We start from the raw sequence: 14,772 nt of genomic DNA, 5'->3' as shown, positions 1-14,772 counted from the left end.
TTTTAAAACTAATGCATTTCAGATTATTTTGTTTTGCTTTATGGTCAAGTGATGAACATAGTTTGACAAAGTTAAACCTCAAGACTTGGGTTAAAATGGGCAATTAGTATGTCATTTTTATCCAGAAATGTTATTTTTGCTGTCAAAATGATAATTGTTGGCAAAATATATCGGAAAAAGCTTGCCAGCTAATTCAACTAATAAGAACTAATATAACTAATATGACTATGTTAACTGCAAAGATGTGTCTTTAGACATAGCCTGCAAGGCAACAAGTCTGCAGTTAGGTAATACACTCTCAGAAATAGAGGTATGAGAGAAGAACATTTTTGTACCTATAGGTACATTTTTTTAAAATGTTCCCTTAAAAGTACAATACTGGTCTTTAAAAGTCCAGAAATGCCCCTTTAAAGGTTCAATTTGAAATAAAGTACAAATCTGTACCATTTTGACCTGTACTGCAGTGGCAGAATGTGGTAATGGGTCAGCATGGGAAAATCTGGATGGGCCTGGTTAATTGTAAAATTCATATGAGATGTGAGTGTGCTCATAAAAGCTACATGTTATAATCAAATCTGTTGGTCCTCTCCTCTGTACGTAAATTATCCTATGATGCAAAGAATATCTGTAACCTACCTTTGTGTAAGTTATGTTAAATTATATTTAAAAAAAATACACACACAATGACATGCAGGCACAACCAAATGATGTTTAAAAAAACTGGTCCATTTCCATTTTATTAAGTTCCAGTTATAATTTTTTAATGTTTTAAATCTTTCAAAAACGTGAAATCATTTTACTGTTATGTTTGGACTTTACTTTTTTGCTTTAACTACATCCTAGAATTGTTCATTAATTGTGAGGTTTTTATGGAATTTGCAACATCAAGTTAAACCGAGGTTCTTTGGAAGTTAAAATGTCAAGCAGATTTTTATGTTACGGTGACTACATTTTGTAAGTTACAAATATAGTTCGCCAAGACAGCATAACGGTTTCTAAACAACTGCGCATTAATACCACAATATTGTATTTTCATGTGTCAAGTTCGCAACGCGCATTAATCCCAAAGGCCGAAAAGGCAGCAGTGATGAGTGCTCCGCCTCCGCGCTGACTAGCGTTGACACAGAAAATGACTCTCAGGGGGTTATCCACGGAGGAGCTCCTTAAAAGGTTGATGGAAGAAGGCATTGATGTGTCAGACGACGAGGCGCAAAGATTTAGAGGTAAGTCGGGTGTGATTTTGTGTTTTTATAAAAATTACAACGTGTAATTTTACAGTAGAGTTAGCAAAAGTCCGAAGAGCTAGATTTAACATGGGCGAAAGCTAGCAGTTAGCTAAGTTTTAAACAAAGAAAGGTACAAATGTGGACTATTTACTGTTGGTGGAATGTTCAACGTCTGTCTGCCCGCCGTATTCGAGTGTTTTATCAATAAATAGTGTCGAACCGTGTACAAAAATGTAAAAAAATCAATAATTTCTCAAAACATGCTAGTATGTAAATATAGCTATTAACAAAATCGTTTTCTAAGCAAAATTTATCCCATCTAACTTGTTTCCCGCTCAAAGGGATTTTAAACAATGGAAGGTACACATTTGTACCATTCCACCTACTTAGTGGGATTTTCGAATATGAGAGCTGTAAGCTCTGTGCAGGGAGTACACTTACTTACATTTTTATATTACCAGTTAATTTATATTAACAATTAATAAAGAGAATTAATTGTAACTTCCTTTTGGGGAATATAGACAGATTCACAATGATAGCTTATTGTTATTATTATGTTATTAAGTTTGGGAGAGATGTGGCTGTTTGTCCACGCCCATTTTTAAAAAATTAAAATCAACTTTAGCTACATTGATTTGACATTGGTCTACAACATACTATTTACGGTAATAACAATATGATTAGAAGAATTGAAGAACAGAAAAGCCCCCAGGAAAGGATAAGAGTAATCAGTGCACTGTGGGTTGTCTTTCTTATGTTTGAAACAGGTACCCAACCCACTCAGACTACATCCAGGTAATCAAAGCCCTGATTGTGAAGTATCCTTTAAGAGATGTACACGGAAATGGTTATGTGAGTACCTCTCCTTTTTTGTTTCTTTTATAGATTATATTAATATAAAGTAAGCATAATTAACTACTTATATACATTTGAAACAACTAGGACACCTGGCACAGCCAACTCAAGAGAAAGTTCAAAGCAGAACGGGCTCCCCTAATCAGCAACGAAGAAGTGAACCGGGTTAAAGAAAAGTTTGGACGCACGCAGAAACATCGGACCACAGAGGAATCCAGCAGCTCCTGTCTGAAGAGACTGAAGCCCTCTCTCGTAAGTCCTCACACCCTCAGCCTTTAAGAGCTAAGGTAACATATGTAGTCTTATTATGTTCACTGTAAAGCTAAAAGTAAACATTAATTGAAAGAAACATGTTAACAGATAACATTAACATAGAAAAAGGAACTTCACAGTTGATTTAACAAAAGTCAGCTCAACTTGCAATTCCTATTCAACATTTTTGCATTTTTTTCAAAGCATTTGGTGTACAAATTACCGCATTTCGAGTAACATTAACTTATCAGATTTTACTTATGATAATACTGATATCTGTTTTGACAAAGGATTCGTGCTTTGTGGGGGAAGATGCAGCCTCCGTTGATGCTCATATCAAGGTGCTAAATGATCAGCACAAGAAGCTACATCCTGACACAGCACTGGTGAAAGACCGCATGACAAAAACCTTTGCATGGAGACGTCGAGAGGTAGCTGAAGGAATGTGTACTGTGGACCTATTAAAGAGATATCCATTCCTGGGGACATCTGCAGGGGTAAGAATTGTTAAGATGATTGGGGAAACAGCTAATGATTTTTTGTCTCTAAATCTGATTATTATTTTCTGTACTAACTGATTAATCGATCTGTTCATTATCTTTAGAATTTTTGTTCACGGGTTAAAGCACTTTACATTTATCTCCAGTCTGTGTCTTTAAACATGTCAAAAATTTAAATCCTCAATGTAAAATGTCATTCTTTTGTCTATTCTGCTCTTTTCATTTCCAGTTGTGTTATGAGGTTGATTTAATGCATCCCTGCCAAGACAACATCTGTCGCCGCTTTAGCGAAAACTTCACTGCTGTTCTTCAAAATGTTCTTCAAATGACCAAGGATTTGCCACTGAAGAAGGTCTCGCTGGATGAGGCCTACATCTCAGCATTCTCCACCTTCTTCATGTTCAACATGACCTACCCTGCATACTTCAAGAAAACACTTGTCTTTCTTCAGAACTGCATTGTCAACATAGGAGACCAGGGAGACAAACCCCTGCCAGTAAGTGTCGCCAGGGTACTTAACCAACTCTATTAAATATGCCCCCACTCCACAAATGTTCAAAATGTTCAAAAAGGGCATTTACTCTGAGGAAGTTGATTATACATGTTGGGTTAGTACACGCACATGAGCCTCATTTCAGCATCACTTGTGGAATAAATGACTGCCAGGCAGCTTTTTCCAAGTATCACTCTTTTCGACGCCATGTGTATCGCAAACACAAACCCTCTGTTTTGAATAGCCTTGAGGTAGTTGAAGATGGATTTGAAAACCATGCACACAAAGAGGTTGAAGATCCACACACACACAGTTCAGACGAGACGCACACAGTTCAGACGAGACGCACACAGTTCAGCAGCCCACACCACCTAGTATGGACAGTTTGCTTGATAATTTAGGAGATCATTTATTTAGCTTTATTCTCAAATGTACTGAAAAAAATAACCTTCCACACTCTGTTCAGCAAGACATCGTTGATGATCTTAGTTTTCTTTTGTGTTTTTTTTTTTAAAGAAAACTACGACTCGTTTATTCGTTATCATTTGGATAAACATGGTTTCCGCCTCAGTGATTGTCCAGAACTTGAGCAGGTTTTGTCTACTTCAGATTTTTTCCAGAAAGCATGTGATTCAATTCGTTCACCATTTATGATAAAAGAGCACTGCAAATCAAAAATGAACATGACAGAACCTATCAGTTACACAGTAAGAGACCATTCTGGTGTGAAAATTGGTAGTTATTCGTATGTTCCAATCCTACAGGTATTAAACAAATACTGTCAGGTGGAGGATGTGTGGGAACAAATTGTTCTGGATAACCACAGAAATCAAGATGATGATGTTTTGACTGATTACAAAGATGGCATGTATTTTAAAGACCACTCATTTTTCAAAGACCATCCTCAAGCTCTAAGACTTCATTTTTATGAAGATGAATTTGAAATTGTGAACCCACTTGGTGCAAAACGAAATAAATACAAAATCTGTGCATTTTATTATACTATAGGAAACATAAGTGGAAAACATCGCTCAAAGTTGAGTCACATTCATTTAGCCTTACTGGTTCGCCATTCACATTTAAAAGAGTGTGGGCTTGAAACTATACTTCAGCCCTTGATAACTGACTTGAAGATGCTGTCCACAGAGGGTTTCACTATCTGTGTCGATGAAGTAGAGCACACAGTTCATGCTGCTCTTGCTACCATTTCATGCGACAACCTTTCTGCTCATATGATTGGGCGTTTCTCAATGTCTTTCAATACAGGCAGAATATGCCGATTTTGTATGGCCTCGCACTCGGAGATACAACAGCACTTTTGTGAGGACCATTTTGTTATTAGAACAACCAAAGTACATGAGTACCACATAAACTGTGTGGAAAACAACCCAGAGAGTGCTGCTTTGTACGGTGTGTATGGTAACTGTACATTTGATGCACTGCCTTATTTTGATGTGACCCAGTCTCTTCCCCCAGATGTAATGCACGACTTGCTGGAGGGGGTTATTCCTTTGGTAATGAACTTGGTTATTTGTAAAGCTCACAGGGAAAAGCACATCACCATATATGAAATCAATGATGAGCTGAAAAATGTGAAGTTTGGGAGGAATGACAAGCCGAACAGACCAGTGCCACTGACGGAAAAGATGCTTCGAAATTCTAACATAGTTGGATCAGCCAGTCAAAAATGGTGCCTTTTCAGGCTCTTGCCTTTTTTAATGGCTCCCCATGTTCCACCTGGCACTCCATATTGGCATGTGTTCTTATTATGTTCAGAAATCGTAGATCGTGTAATGGCTACAAATGTGAGAAAAGATGAGCTTGCTCATTTAAACCTGCTTATTCAAGAATTTCTTGAAATGACTACAAAAGTCTTTAGAAATGTTTTAACACCCAAGTGTCACTACCTTATTCACTACCCAAGGCTGATTTTGATGTATGGTCCTCTTCGCCCTTTATGGTGTATGAGATATGAAAGCAAGCATCAATATTTCAAAAATATAGCGAGTAAATGCAAAAACTTTGTAAACATCACTGCAACTCTTAGCAATCGTCATCAAATGAAACAGTGCTGGGAGTTTTCTTCAGGTAGGTTGCTTGTTGACTTTGAACATTCACTCAGCACAAGTGTCAGTGTGCCATTTTCATCTCTGCCAGGTGACTTACAGAATGCTCTGGAAATGAACAAAAGTTTTACAGATGTGCATTTTCAGGATAAAGTGCTTCAGCGTGTGTCTGCTATATCTGTCAGCAGTGTCAAATATGAACTTGAGGATGTTTTTGTAGTTGGCCATGTACACACTGAAGCCATACCTATATTCTTTAAAATCAAGTATATTTTGAATGTTGATACTTGTTGGGTATTGTGTGGGAAACTGTTACTTCCTCGCACTTATGAATGTCATTTCCATGCTTACCAAGTGGCAGTTGACAATGACTGGATCCTGTTCAATCCAGGAAATGAATTAGATTTTCAAGCTCTAGACACCTATTTAGTTGATGATAGACTGTTTGTGTCCTTGAGGTATTCTGTGTGACGTGATTGCAAGAACATTTTCCACTTTGTCTATATATATGACATATATATATTCTGGCTTGATGAAGTAGAGCAAAACATTTGTGTGGACAGTTTTTTAAATACATGACATCTCTGTGATCCGTCAAAACATTGTGTTCAGGTGTTTAATGTCTTTATGTGATTGTTTACTTTTTTTTAAATGAATGTATTTTTCTTAACATGTCCTATGGCAATGTATGAATGTAATCAAGGATGTATTCCTGTGGTTGTTTAAATGCTTTGATGTGATTCTATTATCGAAAATAAATGGTTAAATAACCAAATATTTTGGACTATTGGGGGTACATTTTTGTCTCTTTAGGTACGAAATAGGTTGTCGCTGGGGGGGTACCCTCATAGGTACCCTATTGTACCCTTTTCAAGGGAACATTTCTGTACTATAGTTTGAAGGTACATTTATGTCTTAGGAAAGTACATGATTGTACTTCAGATGGTACAACTTTATAAGGTACAAAAATGTACCAAGCCTAAAGGGTACAGAAATGTCCTTCAAAAAGGAACACCCCCAGCGACAAGCATTTGTACCCTTTTTGGTACACTTTGGTACCCCTATTTCTGAGAGTGTATATTATGTGCCTGTTATGAAAGCAATAAGTATATAATATACCTATATATATATATATATATATATACGGTATACATAAGGCTAAAATAAGAAATAACTCTCCAAGGTTCAAAGCTATCCTGAATCACGTAAACCTAAAGTTTTTCATTATCTGAAGACTAAAAATCACTGCAGTAAATCTGACATTGTCAAAGGAATTTGTTTCCTACAGTAAAGGCACTTATGAAAACATATGCACTGTGACAATCGTCCCAGATTCACAGTTTATTATCTAGTCCTCCAAATCCATGTTCATCCTCCTCATCTCCTTCTGCGAATTTAAACAAACGCCTCTTGAGACAGTTTCAATAGACTCTGAATTGAATTTCGCACACTGGGTGTGCTTTCCAAACAGGTTGTATCCCTAAAGGAATATCACCCAGGAGTCATCACTACCATATGTTAAAGAAGCAGACAATTTTTTGTGAGCAAAGGAAGAGTGAAAACAGAAACAGAAGCATTGTGCAATCTTACATTTGCACAAGTAAACACGCCTCCTGCGACTCAGATAAAAGCCTCTTGGAATATTGATATTGCTGCTTTTTATTGAGAAAGTAACACGATGTAATTATGCATTTACGGTCCGAACATTGTAGGGCTGTGGAAGCGAGATTGCAGATTCCTCCTGCGATGTGTCCGTTCTCTCCCTCAGCTCTGCGTATAATCTCACAAGTGTGCGTTTTGCTCATACAGCAGGTGTGTGAAGATGAGAAGCGGAGTTCAGTCAGTCTCAGGTCTCTGTGGGATTCAGACTCCCTGCTGTGCACTCTGTTCATCCATGTAGCAATTTATCACAACGTGGGCTATAAAAGGTTTAAGGGCTTCACACTGTCATGGGCGGAGACACTGTGTGCCTCTCCGTCCATTACTTACACTCCGTGGTGTGAAGCAGAGGTATCCAGCAATCATTCGCTGTTTAAGTGATCACATTTGACATTCCAACCTGTATTTTATGTGGACTTTGCAGAGCTGTACAGTCGTCTTAATTCAGCTTTGCACGAAAAAACAAACATTTCTAATAAGCATTTAAAGCTTTAAAAATATTAAACACTATCAGCAGCAGTTGAAACTGACAGGCAAACAAGCTTTGCAGTGACAGTAAAAACCACAATCCAACAGTCTGTTTCAAACCTAGACTACACAGTAACATCAGTGAAGCTTCAGTACTGAAATAAAGCAAATAGCTGGAGAGTAACAGTCTGTGTCCTGCATCTCTGCAGCACCAATCTGTGGTCAGGGCAGACAGAAAGCACTGTCACACTCAAAGTCACGTAGCAGTTCTCTGCAGGGGCTTTGTGTCAAGAGCTCCACATCTTCATCTGAGGTAGAGGGATGAGTGAGGATGATCCGGGGGATCTGCCACATGATTACATGATTATTAGAGAAGGAAACAAGATGGAGTAAGGAAAGAGGCAAGCTATCAGGTGATATGATGTGAAGACGCTGAAGTCTCAGAAGAATAGTAGTATCTACTACTCCAGAAGACAGGACATTCTTTTAAACTCAGGTGGAAAAATGATGATGTCCCATTTTTTACTTGATCAATTGACTGAGACTTACTCACGGCCAAGACATAAAATATTTACACCCTGCAACCATTTTCTTATTATTTGTTTGCTTGTTTTTAATTGAGAAAGTACACTAAAAATTTATTCTTGGCTCTCATAAACACGAAGCAATAATTTTGAGCAAAAGCCAACTGAAAAAAATCCAATCAAAGGTTTATTTAAGTGCACATCCTCAAATCCATTAAGATTAGAGTCAGGAGTTCCAAATTAGGTGTCCAATATCAGCACTACCTTAGTGAGAGACAGGTGGAATATGGTTTCTCCGATTCTTGCATTCTGCTTTCTGTTGAAGTGTTTGGTGACATTATGCCAAATGTTAAGCATTTTCCCCAAAGCCTTCATGGTTGTGCAGACATCTGGCAAGTCAATTTGTTTGAAAGTCTTTACACAATGAAAAAACATCATCAACAAGGGATGCAGTTTTTTAATGACTGCTAATATTGCCAAGATAGTTTGCCCTAAGACATTCAGCTCACACACACAGTCTCTAGTTGCAAAAGGAAGCCTCCAAGATCTGCAGGTAAGTCTTGCAACCATCGCGCTACAATTTAAAGAAAATGTGTTGCAGGCACACAAGGAAGAAGCCTTTGCTGTACAAAAAGAGCAACAGAGCAGAAATATTAGCTTACTAATGAGTATGTCTGACCAGAACAGGCAAATTAAGCAGCCACGGTAGCAGCAGACGTGCTCTCAGCAGATAAAAAAAAACAGCTTTTCATAAGAAAAGTTCTAACGACTGGGAAGCTCAGAACAGTGGAAATTTGATGGTTTGGGAGGTTGTTTGGCTGCTTCTGCGACTGGGCAGCTTGCACATAGTAAGCTGCCTCTTATCAAAGAGTGATTGAATATAATGTAAGTCCATCTGCGTGACAGTTAAAATCAAATGAAGCTTTCAACAGGATGGAGACCAGATGCATTACTAGAATGTGACCTCTGTGTTTATGATAAAAAATAAGGACAAAAAAGCCATTTCTCCTAAGAGCACAAAACTAGTGTCTAAGGCCGGTCATGTATTTAGTTTTTCCACAAAAGATTTTGTCATTTGTCATTAAGACATTACTGAAAAAAATTTATTTTTCTTGTGATGTTTTTGTTAATACAATATTTTTACTTGTGGGGCAGTTTCAGCTTTTCCTGATGTGTCTCAAGACACTAAGATTTCCCTGAAAAATAATAACAATAGGCTTTATTTCAGAAGGAAGGATAAGAAATCTGCTTACTGTCATCGTCTGTTTCCCCCCTGCTAGGAAATCGTTTTTTGTTAAAGCCTCCGCCACCAGCTCAGACACAGTCCTTTTCAGATCACTCTCCAAATCAGACTGAAACAAGAGAAACAGAGCAAATTGGGAAGAGGTGCAAAAGAATTACTCAAGGAGTGCTGTTTCCTGAAGGTTCAATCCACACATGGCAGGTGGGGAAAAAGTGCGTTTTGTACGCTATATAATATATATTTGTAAACCACCCACAATGCCGTTGCCATTGCACACAACCGCCTCAATCTTCTTGGATACACAGTCTTCTGCGCTCTGCAGCTTGAGCTGTTTACTCTGGCCTCCGCCGTGCTGGCTGCACAGCTGCCGTCCAGCCACGTCCCGAGGATCCTGAGACACATCCAGGTCACGCACCACTCGAGGTAGAAGCCTCTCTCTGAGCACTTTCATCTTGATGCAACTCCCAGCATTCCTGAGGGCGCTGACCGCTTCGTGGTGGGTCGCCCCCTGCATGCTGATGCCATTGACCTGGGAGGGTGATGGTCACATTACACTTTGAGGAGCAATGAAACTAGGAGCATGAGTCAGAGGAGTCACATACACACACACACACACACACACACACCATAAGTACTGAAATAGCATGTCTAAAGGTAGATATTCACTTCTTAATTGCGGTTTTCTGTTTCTCACAGCAGTGATTGTCTCCTCTGTTAGTCTTATGATGCCCTCCACTGGTCAGAAGAGGAACATCAATGGGAAGTACCTGAGTTTTATCTCTGTGTGTTATTTAAATTCACTCACATTTCACAAACTTGCACATACCGCACCCTTACATGTCTTGAGCCAACACTGCTTTCTTTATAATTGGCTATAGGAAAATGAGAAAAAGGTGTAGCAATTTACTGAAACTTGTAAATACGGTACTCTGCCATATTAAAGGTAAAAATTAAATCAAAATATTTGGCATGTACCTTTAATCTTCAAAGGAGTCTGAAATTTCTTAGGCAAGCTTATCTCTTCATGTCTTTAAGTAGTCTTCAGGAATAGTTCTCCAAGCGTTTGAAGGAGCCGAATGTTCCTTAGGAATGGCTTTTTCACAGCCATCCATTCACTGATATGCTTCAGTGAACTTTGGATGGATCAACTGAAGGACCAGATCCATCTTCTTAGCTGGATTATTCCTATTTCTTAAGGACACGACTGTGAGACAACATACAGAGATATGCCAAAATACTTATATACTATAATTTTGGACATTTTTTTGTAGAATCAACTAAAGAAGTGTGTGTGTGTGTGTGTGTGTGTGTGTGTGTGTGTGTGTGTGTGTGTGTGTGTGTGTGTGTGTGTGTGTGTGTGTGTGACAACTGAAAATGTTCAGGTACAGGGCTGAAAATGTGGGAAAGAAAAACTTTGAAAAGACCTTCAGAAAGCCTGGAGAATTATTGCTTGACCACTTTTAAAAAGGCTGCTTGGAAGCAAAATATAAAGAAATGAGAGGTGGCTCAAGACCTTTGCACATATTGATTAAATCAGAAGTTATTAATGATTATTACAAATACCTCCAGCAGTCTGTCTCCAACATGGATTCCAGCCTTTTCAGATGGCCCCCCTGCAGTTACTCTGGAAATAAAAATGCCCTGAAAAGAAACAGACACAATAACCTTGGATGAAATTATTGTTTAAGTATGTAACAAAAGCCTTTTGTGACTGGGTAATCTCTTCAAGTTGCACACAGATCTATATGAGTTTGACTAAAACCAGCAAATCCATGAGAACCTCGGCAGCTGCTTCTCATCATCTTCAGTCAGGCAGCCAAACGATGCGCTATAAATGTAGTGTTGCAAGAGATTGAGCAATACCCGACGCTTCTCCACCAGCACTCACCTCATCGTGATCTTTGTAAGGCAGTGAGCCCTTTCCACCAGCTATGCTGATTCCCAAACTACCCCTCTGACCAGACACTTTGATCTGTAACTAAAGGAAATAGTTTTGTTAGAGCTAAAAGGCTAAAATCCTGTAATTTGAGGCCTGATGGAGCAACACTCCCTGGTATATTTAAAATCAATTAGTAACAATTTAACAGAATGAACACACTTCTCTGCAGTGACTACAGTAATCCTGCAGATGCAATGTGACATTTAAGAAAGACTGAAGTTACTCTTAATGGCACTTGGGAGATGAATGATTCCTGAAGAAGGGACTTCTCGGTCACCACAGAAGATTTCTGATGCACTGTGATTGATGGGACCCCGTCCATGCTGTGGACGGGGTCTCCATGGGGAAAAGAGCCCACTTTAATAAGAGCTTTGTGATGCTGAAATTTCCTGCACTCTTGGGTTTCAACTCTCTGGTGGCGAAACAGACGAGGTAAGGCATCACACTCTGACAGCTCGCCCGCACCAGCCTGGTGATAAGAAATAATTTCATGGTTTTACTGGCTTTCTGTGACATATATAGATGACAACATTTAAATTTTATTCACTGGGCTTATGAAAGACACTGATTATTAGAAGAATGAAATCTCCAGTTACAAAAGTTTCTTGGCACAGGATGTAAAATCTTTAATTGGTGAAGAAGGGGAGCAGAGAAGCTTTAAGAGATAACAAATTAAGCAATATCATCTGATTGAGATATCTAGGCTGGACAACAAACCTCCTCGGGCTGTTTCATTTCCTTTCCGTCCTCCTCTGTGAAGCGACTGCACACACTGTCACTGGGTGGCAGCACCTGAGATTCCTCCTGTAGACGCTCTCTGCTTGCCACCCAGCTGAAGCCTGGGATGACCCAGGTTTTTGAAGTGGTCCTGAGGGGCTGGTTAGTATGAGGATTTCTACACTCCTGGAGTTGGTCAGAAGACAGTGCCTGCTGCTGAAAATTTGAAAGTCAATGAGATGTTTTGTAGAAACGATCTAATGACAATGATGGCTCAGGGTTAAGTAAACCTTGAATGCAAATGTACAGTTGTCTGTAGCAAAGGACCAACGTGGTTGCCATTCTGGTCCTGGGACAATGTTAATACTTGCTAGGAGAGACCATTAGGATTTTGTGCACCACAGTACATCAAAACAGTCAGTATCCTACTGCAGTACCTTTCCCCTTACATAGTTTTAAAGCTCTGAAGAGCCACAAAGACAAAAGCTGAATTCATCTTTCTTTCTCTAATTTTTGCCACAATTTTTCCTTCCCATGACTGTATGACTGAAGCAAGGCAAAGAAGGAATAAAGAATGATGACATGCTTTAAACACATTGGTCTCACTTATGGAGCCCATACTTTAAAACAGTAGAAGGTCACTTGAGGCAGTGCTAAATGTATCAATACAAACAGGTCAGTGAAAGCTTTTTAATAACTCACAAAAAAAGATTTAAACTTCTTTCAGTACCAAGGCTAGTACACTTGTCTTTAAATGTTTGATCCAATTTAAAAGTGCATGAGTACTAGCTTACTTTTTGATGCCTCGAACTAAGATAACAGATCAATACATACGTGTGCCCCTTTGATCTGTAGCTCCAGTTTCACTGTGTTTGGGTGTGGACTGGAGAACACTATATATACTGTATATACACTGCTCAAAATAAATTAAGACAACACTTTGTCATCTCAATATAGCATGAAGTCAGTCAAACTTCAGGGATGTCAATCTATTTAATTAGGAAACAAACCATTGTGAATCTCTTTCACCTCTGTTGGTGCAAATGAAAGTGACAACAGCTATACTCAAGAGCCAAAAACAGGACAACACCTCGAAAAAGAGGATGGTTTTGCAGGCCATGGCGGATCCATATGTGCTGTCCACAGACTATTGCTCTCCCCCTAATAACAATAATTATACATCCATTTTTTTGGTGCTGTTCAAAGCACTCAAGGTCACCTTATAACAAAATATTAAAACATGAACGACCGTGAAAGACACTTAAAGACACAAATAATATGAACTTAAAACATAAAACAAAATAGTTATTGTTTTTGAGTTTCGATTTGAATTACGTCATAGAGTCTAGCTGACAAAGGTGAAGTGGCAATCAGATGCAAAGGTGCAGCAAAGTTACAGGCACCCATGATGCCTGAAGTGAGCAGCAATCAGAAGAGCAGCTGAAGCTGCTGGAAGGGATGTGAGGAGTGAGGTCTAAAAGTTACAGGAGTGCTAAGTGCCTTGGAAAGGAGGAGAAAAGTAAGAAGAGAAATCTTGTACTGGATACACTGAGGAATAGGGAGTCAGTGAAGCTGGATATGAATAGGTGTAATAGACTCGATGAGGGTGATGACTCATGCTGAGTTCTGTACCATTTGAAATGGATTAAGGAGAGGTTTTGGGGGGGGGGACTTGTGTGCTGTGTTCAGAGAGAAAAGGGTGTAGTCTAGAAATGCTACATAGGTGAAATTAGGCATTACTGATGTGGGCAGTAGAGGAGAGAGTATTGTCCAAGATGATTCCAAGACTTTTGACACTGTGGACCTGACATCCATCTATAGAGACAATAAAAGGGCGTAATTTTGTAAAAACTTGCATTTTATTGTCACTGAGTTTGGTCTGATTGAGGTAATGGAGATAAGAAAAGGGGGAGGAAAGAGAGGTTCTTGGTTTTGTAGAAAAAGAGTCATCGATATAAAAATGAAACTGTACACCAAAATGATGAAAGTCTGTCTCTGGACAGAGGAGATAAATCGTAAATGGTCCCAGCACTGACCCTTGAGGGACACCAGAGACACTCTTTACCCTCCTGACTGATTTTTCTCTAGATGTGCTTTTTTCCTAGTGTCCTTGTCACTGTACAAGGACCTGTGCAACGTGAAGAGACCGTGAAGCTGTCCTCTTCTTGTACGAGTAGATACCGGTCTTGCTGCTGGGTTGATCCCTTCCATGGCCCCTGTCCAGGTGTTCTTGTATATAGGTTGTCTTCTGTTGCCTCTTCTACGGTGTTGAGATTGTGCCAGGAGACACACTAAACCTTCTTGCAACGTATATGCCATCCTGGAAGAGCTGGTCTATCTGTGCACCATGACTGGGCTGCAGGTACCATATCACGCTATCCGTCATGGTGAGGGCATTCACAGAAAGCAAAACTGAAGAAACATCGGTCCAGTGGGGATAAGGAGAGAAATGATCTGTGGCCACCACCTACAAAGACATTACCTAATGGGGGTTATATTCTTGTTGCCTCTCCAGGTCATCTGACGTCACTTTCATTTGAACCAAAGTATGAAATGGATTCAAAGTAGTTTATAAATCTTAGACTAGTGTATAAACTAGACAGGCTGATATCCCCCCCAAGTTTACCTGACTTTGTGTTACATGATGATTCAGCATTCCCTTAAACGTTTTAAAACATATATGCATTGAAGTGGAAGCATGCCAGCAGCAAAACAACATGCAGCACATGCAGGATAAACAAGTCATGCCTGCAAAGCATTACAGAAATATCATGCACTTCCGGACAGACAGAACAAGCGTGAAAGGGCCAAGAATGAGACGGGTCCACTC

The 14,772-nt window shown here is 39.3% G+C and overlaps 2 protein-coding genes across 2 annotated transcripts; one reads left to right on the top strand and one right to left on the bottom strand.

Annotated features, from left to right (window-relative positions):
- The first annotated feature begins 1,129 nt into the window (after nucleotides 1–1,129).
- On the top strand, nucleotides 1,130–6,222 carry LOC146561196 (sterile alpha motif domain-containing protein 3-like). The gene is made up of 6 exons (XM_085243184.1): nucleotides 1,130–1,223; nucleotides 1,568–1,586; nucleotides 1,994–2,078; nucleotides 2,169–2,333; nucleotides 2,624–2,830; nucleotides 3,063–6,222. The coding sequence occupies exons 1-6, from the start codon at nucleotides 1,130–1,132 to the stop codon at nucleotides 3,363–3,365; spliced, it is 873 nt and encodes a 290-aa protein (XP_085099310.1). The 3' UTR covers nucleotides 3,366–6,222.
- Nucleotides 6,223–7,031: 809 nt separating this feature from the next.
- On the bottom strand, nucleotides 7,032–14,733 carry LOC146561195 (disks large homolog 1-like). Its single transcript, XM_085297058.1, has 7 exons — nucleotides 11,943–14,733; nucleotides 11,449–11,694; nucleotides 11,175–11,264; nucleotides 10,850–10,927; nucleotides 9,543–9,815; nucleotides 9,297–9,395; nucleotides 7,032–7,864 (listed from the first exon to the last, which is right to left on the bottom strand). The coding sequence occupies exons 1-7, from the start codon at nucleotides 11,958–11,960 to the stop codon at nucleotides 7,742–7,744; spliced, it is 927 nt and encodes a 308-aa protein (XP_085153184.1). The 5' UTR covers nucleotides 11,961–14,733; the 3' UTR covers nucleotides 7,032–7,741.
- Nucleotides 14,734–14,772: the final 39 nt, after the last annotated feature.

Source organism: Mchenga conophoros, linkage group LG13, assembly GCF_057382185.1.
Source record: "Mchenga conophoros isolate Kocher_MC1m ecotype Shallow Benthic linkage group LG13, M_conophoros_male_GT1.1, whole genome shotgun sequence".
Lineage (NCBI taxonomy): Eukaryota > Metazoa > Chordata > Actinopteri > Cichliformes > Cichlidae > Mchenga > Mchenga conophoros.
This window is presented reverse-complemented; position numbering and strand designations above follow the sequence as displayed.

What these genes read in the sequence shown, in the direction of transcription:
- LOC146561196 (XM_085243184.1), top strand. Translation starts at nt 1,130, where the DNA reads ATGACTCTCAGGGGGTTATCCACGGAGGAGCTCCTTAAAAGGTTGATG. An exon ending in ATGTACACGGAAATGGTTAT is followed by an intron (nt 2,079 to 2,168) that starts GTGAGTACCTCT and finishes TGAAACAACTAG; the next exon opens with GACACCTGGCACAGCCAACT. An exon ending in AGAGACTGAAGCCCTCTCTC is followed by an intron (nt 2,334 to 2,623) that starts GTAAGTCCTCAC and finishes GTTTTGACAAAG; the next exon opens with GATTCGTGCTTTGTGGGGGA.
- LOC146561195 (XM_085297058.1), bottom strand. An exon ending in CTTACAAAGATCACGATGAG is followed by an intron (nt 10,928 to 11,174) that starts GTGAGTGCTGGT and finishes GTTTCTTTTCAG; the next exon opens with GGCATTTTTATTTCCAGAGT. An exon ending in GGGGGAAACAGACGATGACA is followed by an intron (nt 7,865 to 9,296) that starts GTAAGCAGATTT and finishes ATCATGTGGCAG; the next exon opens with ATCCCCCGGATCATCCTCAC.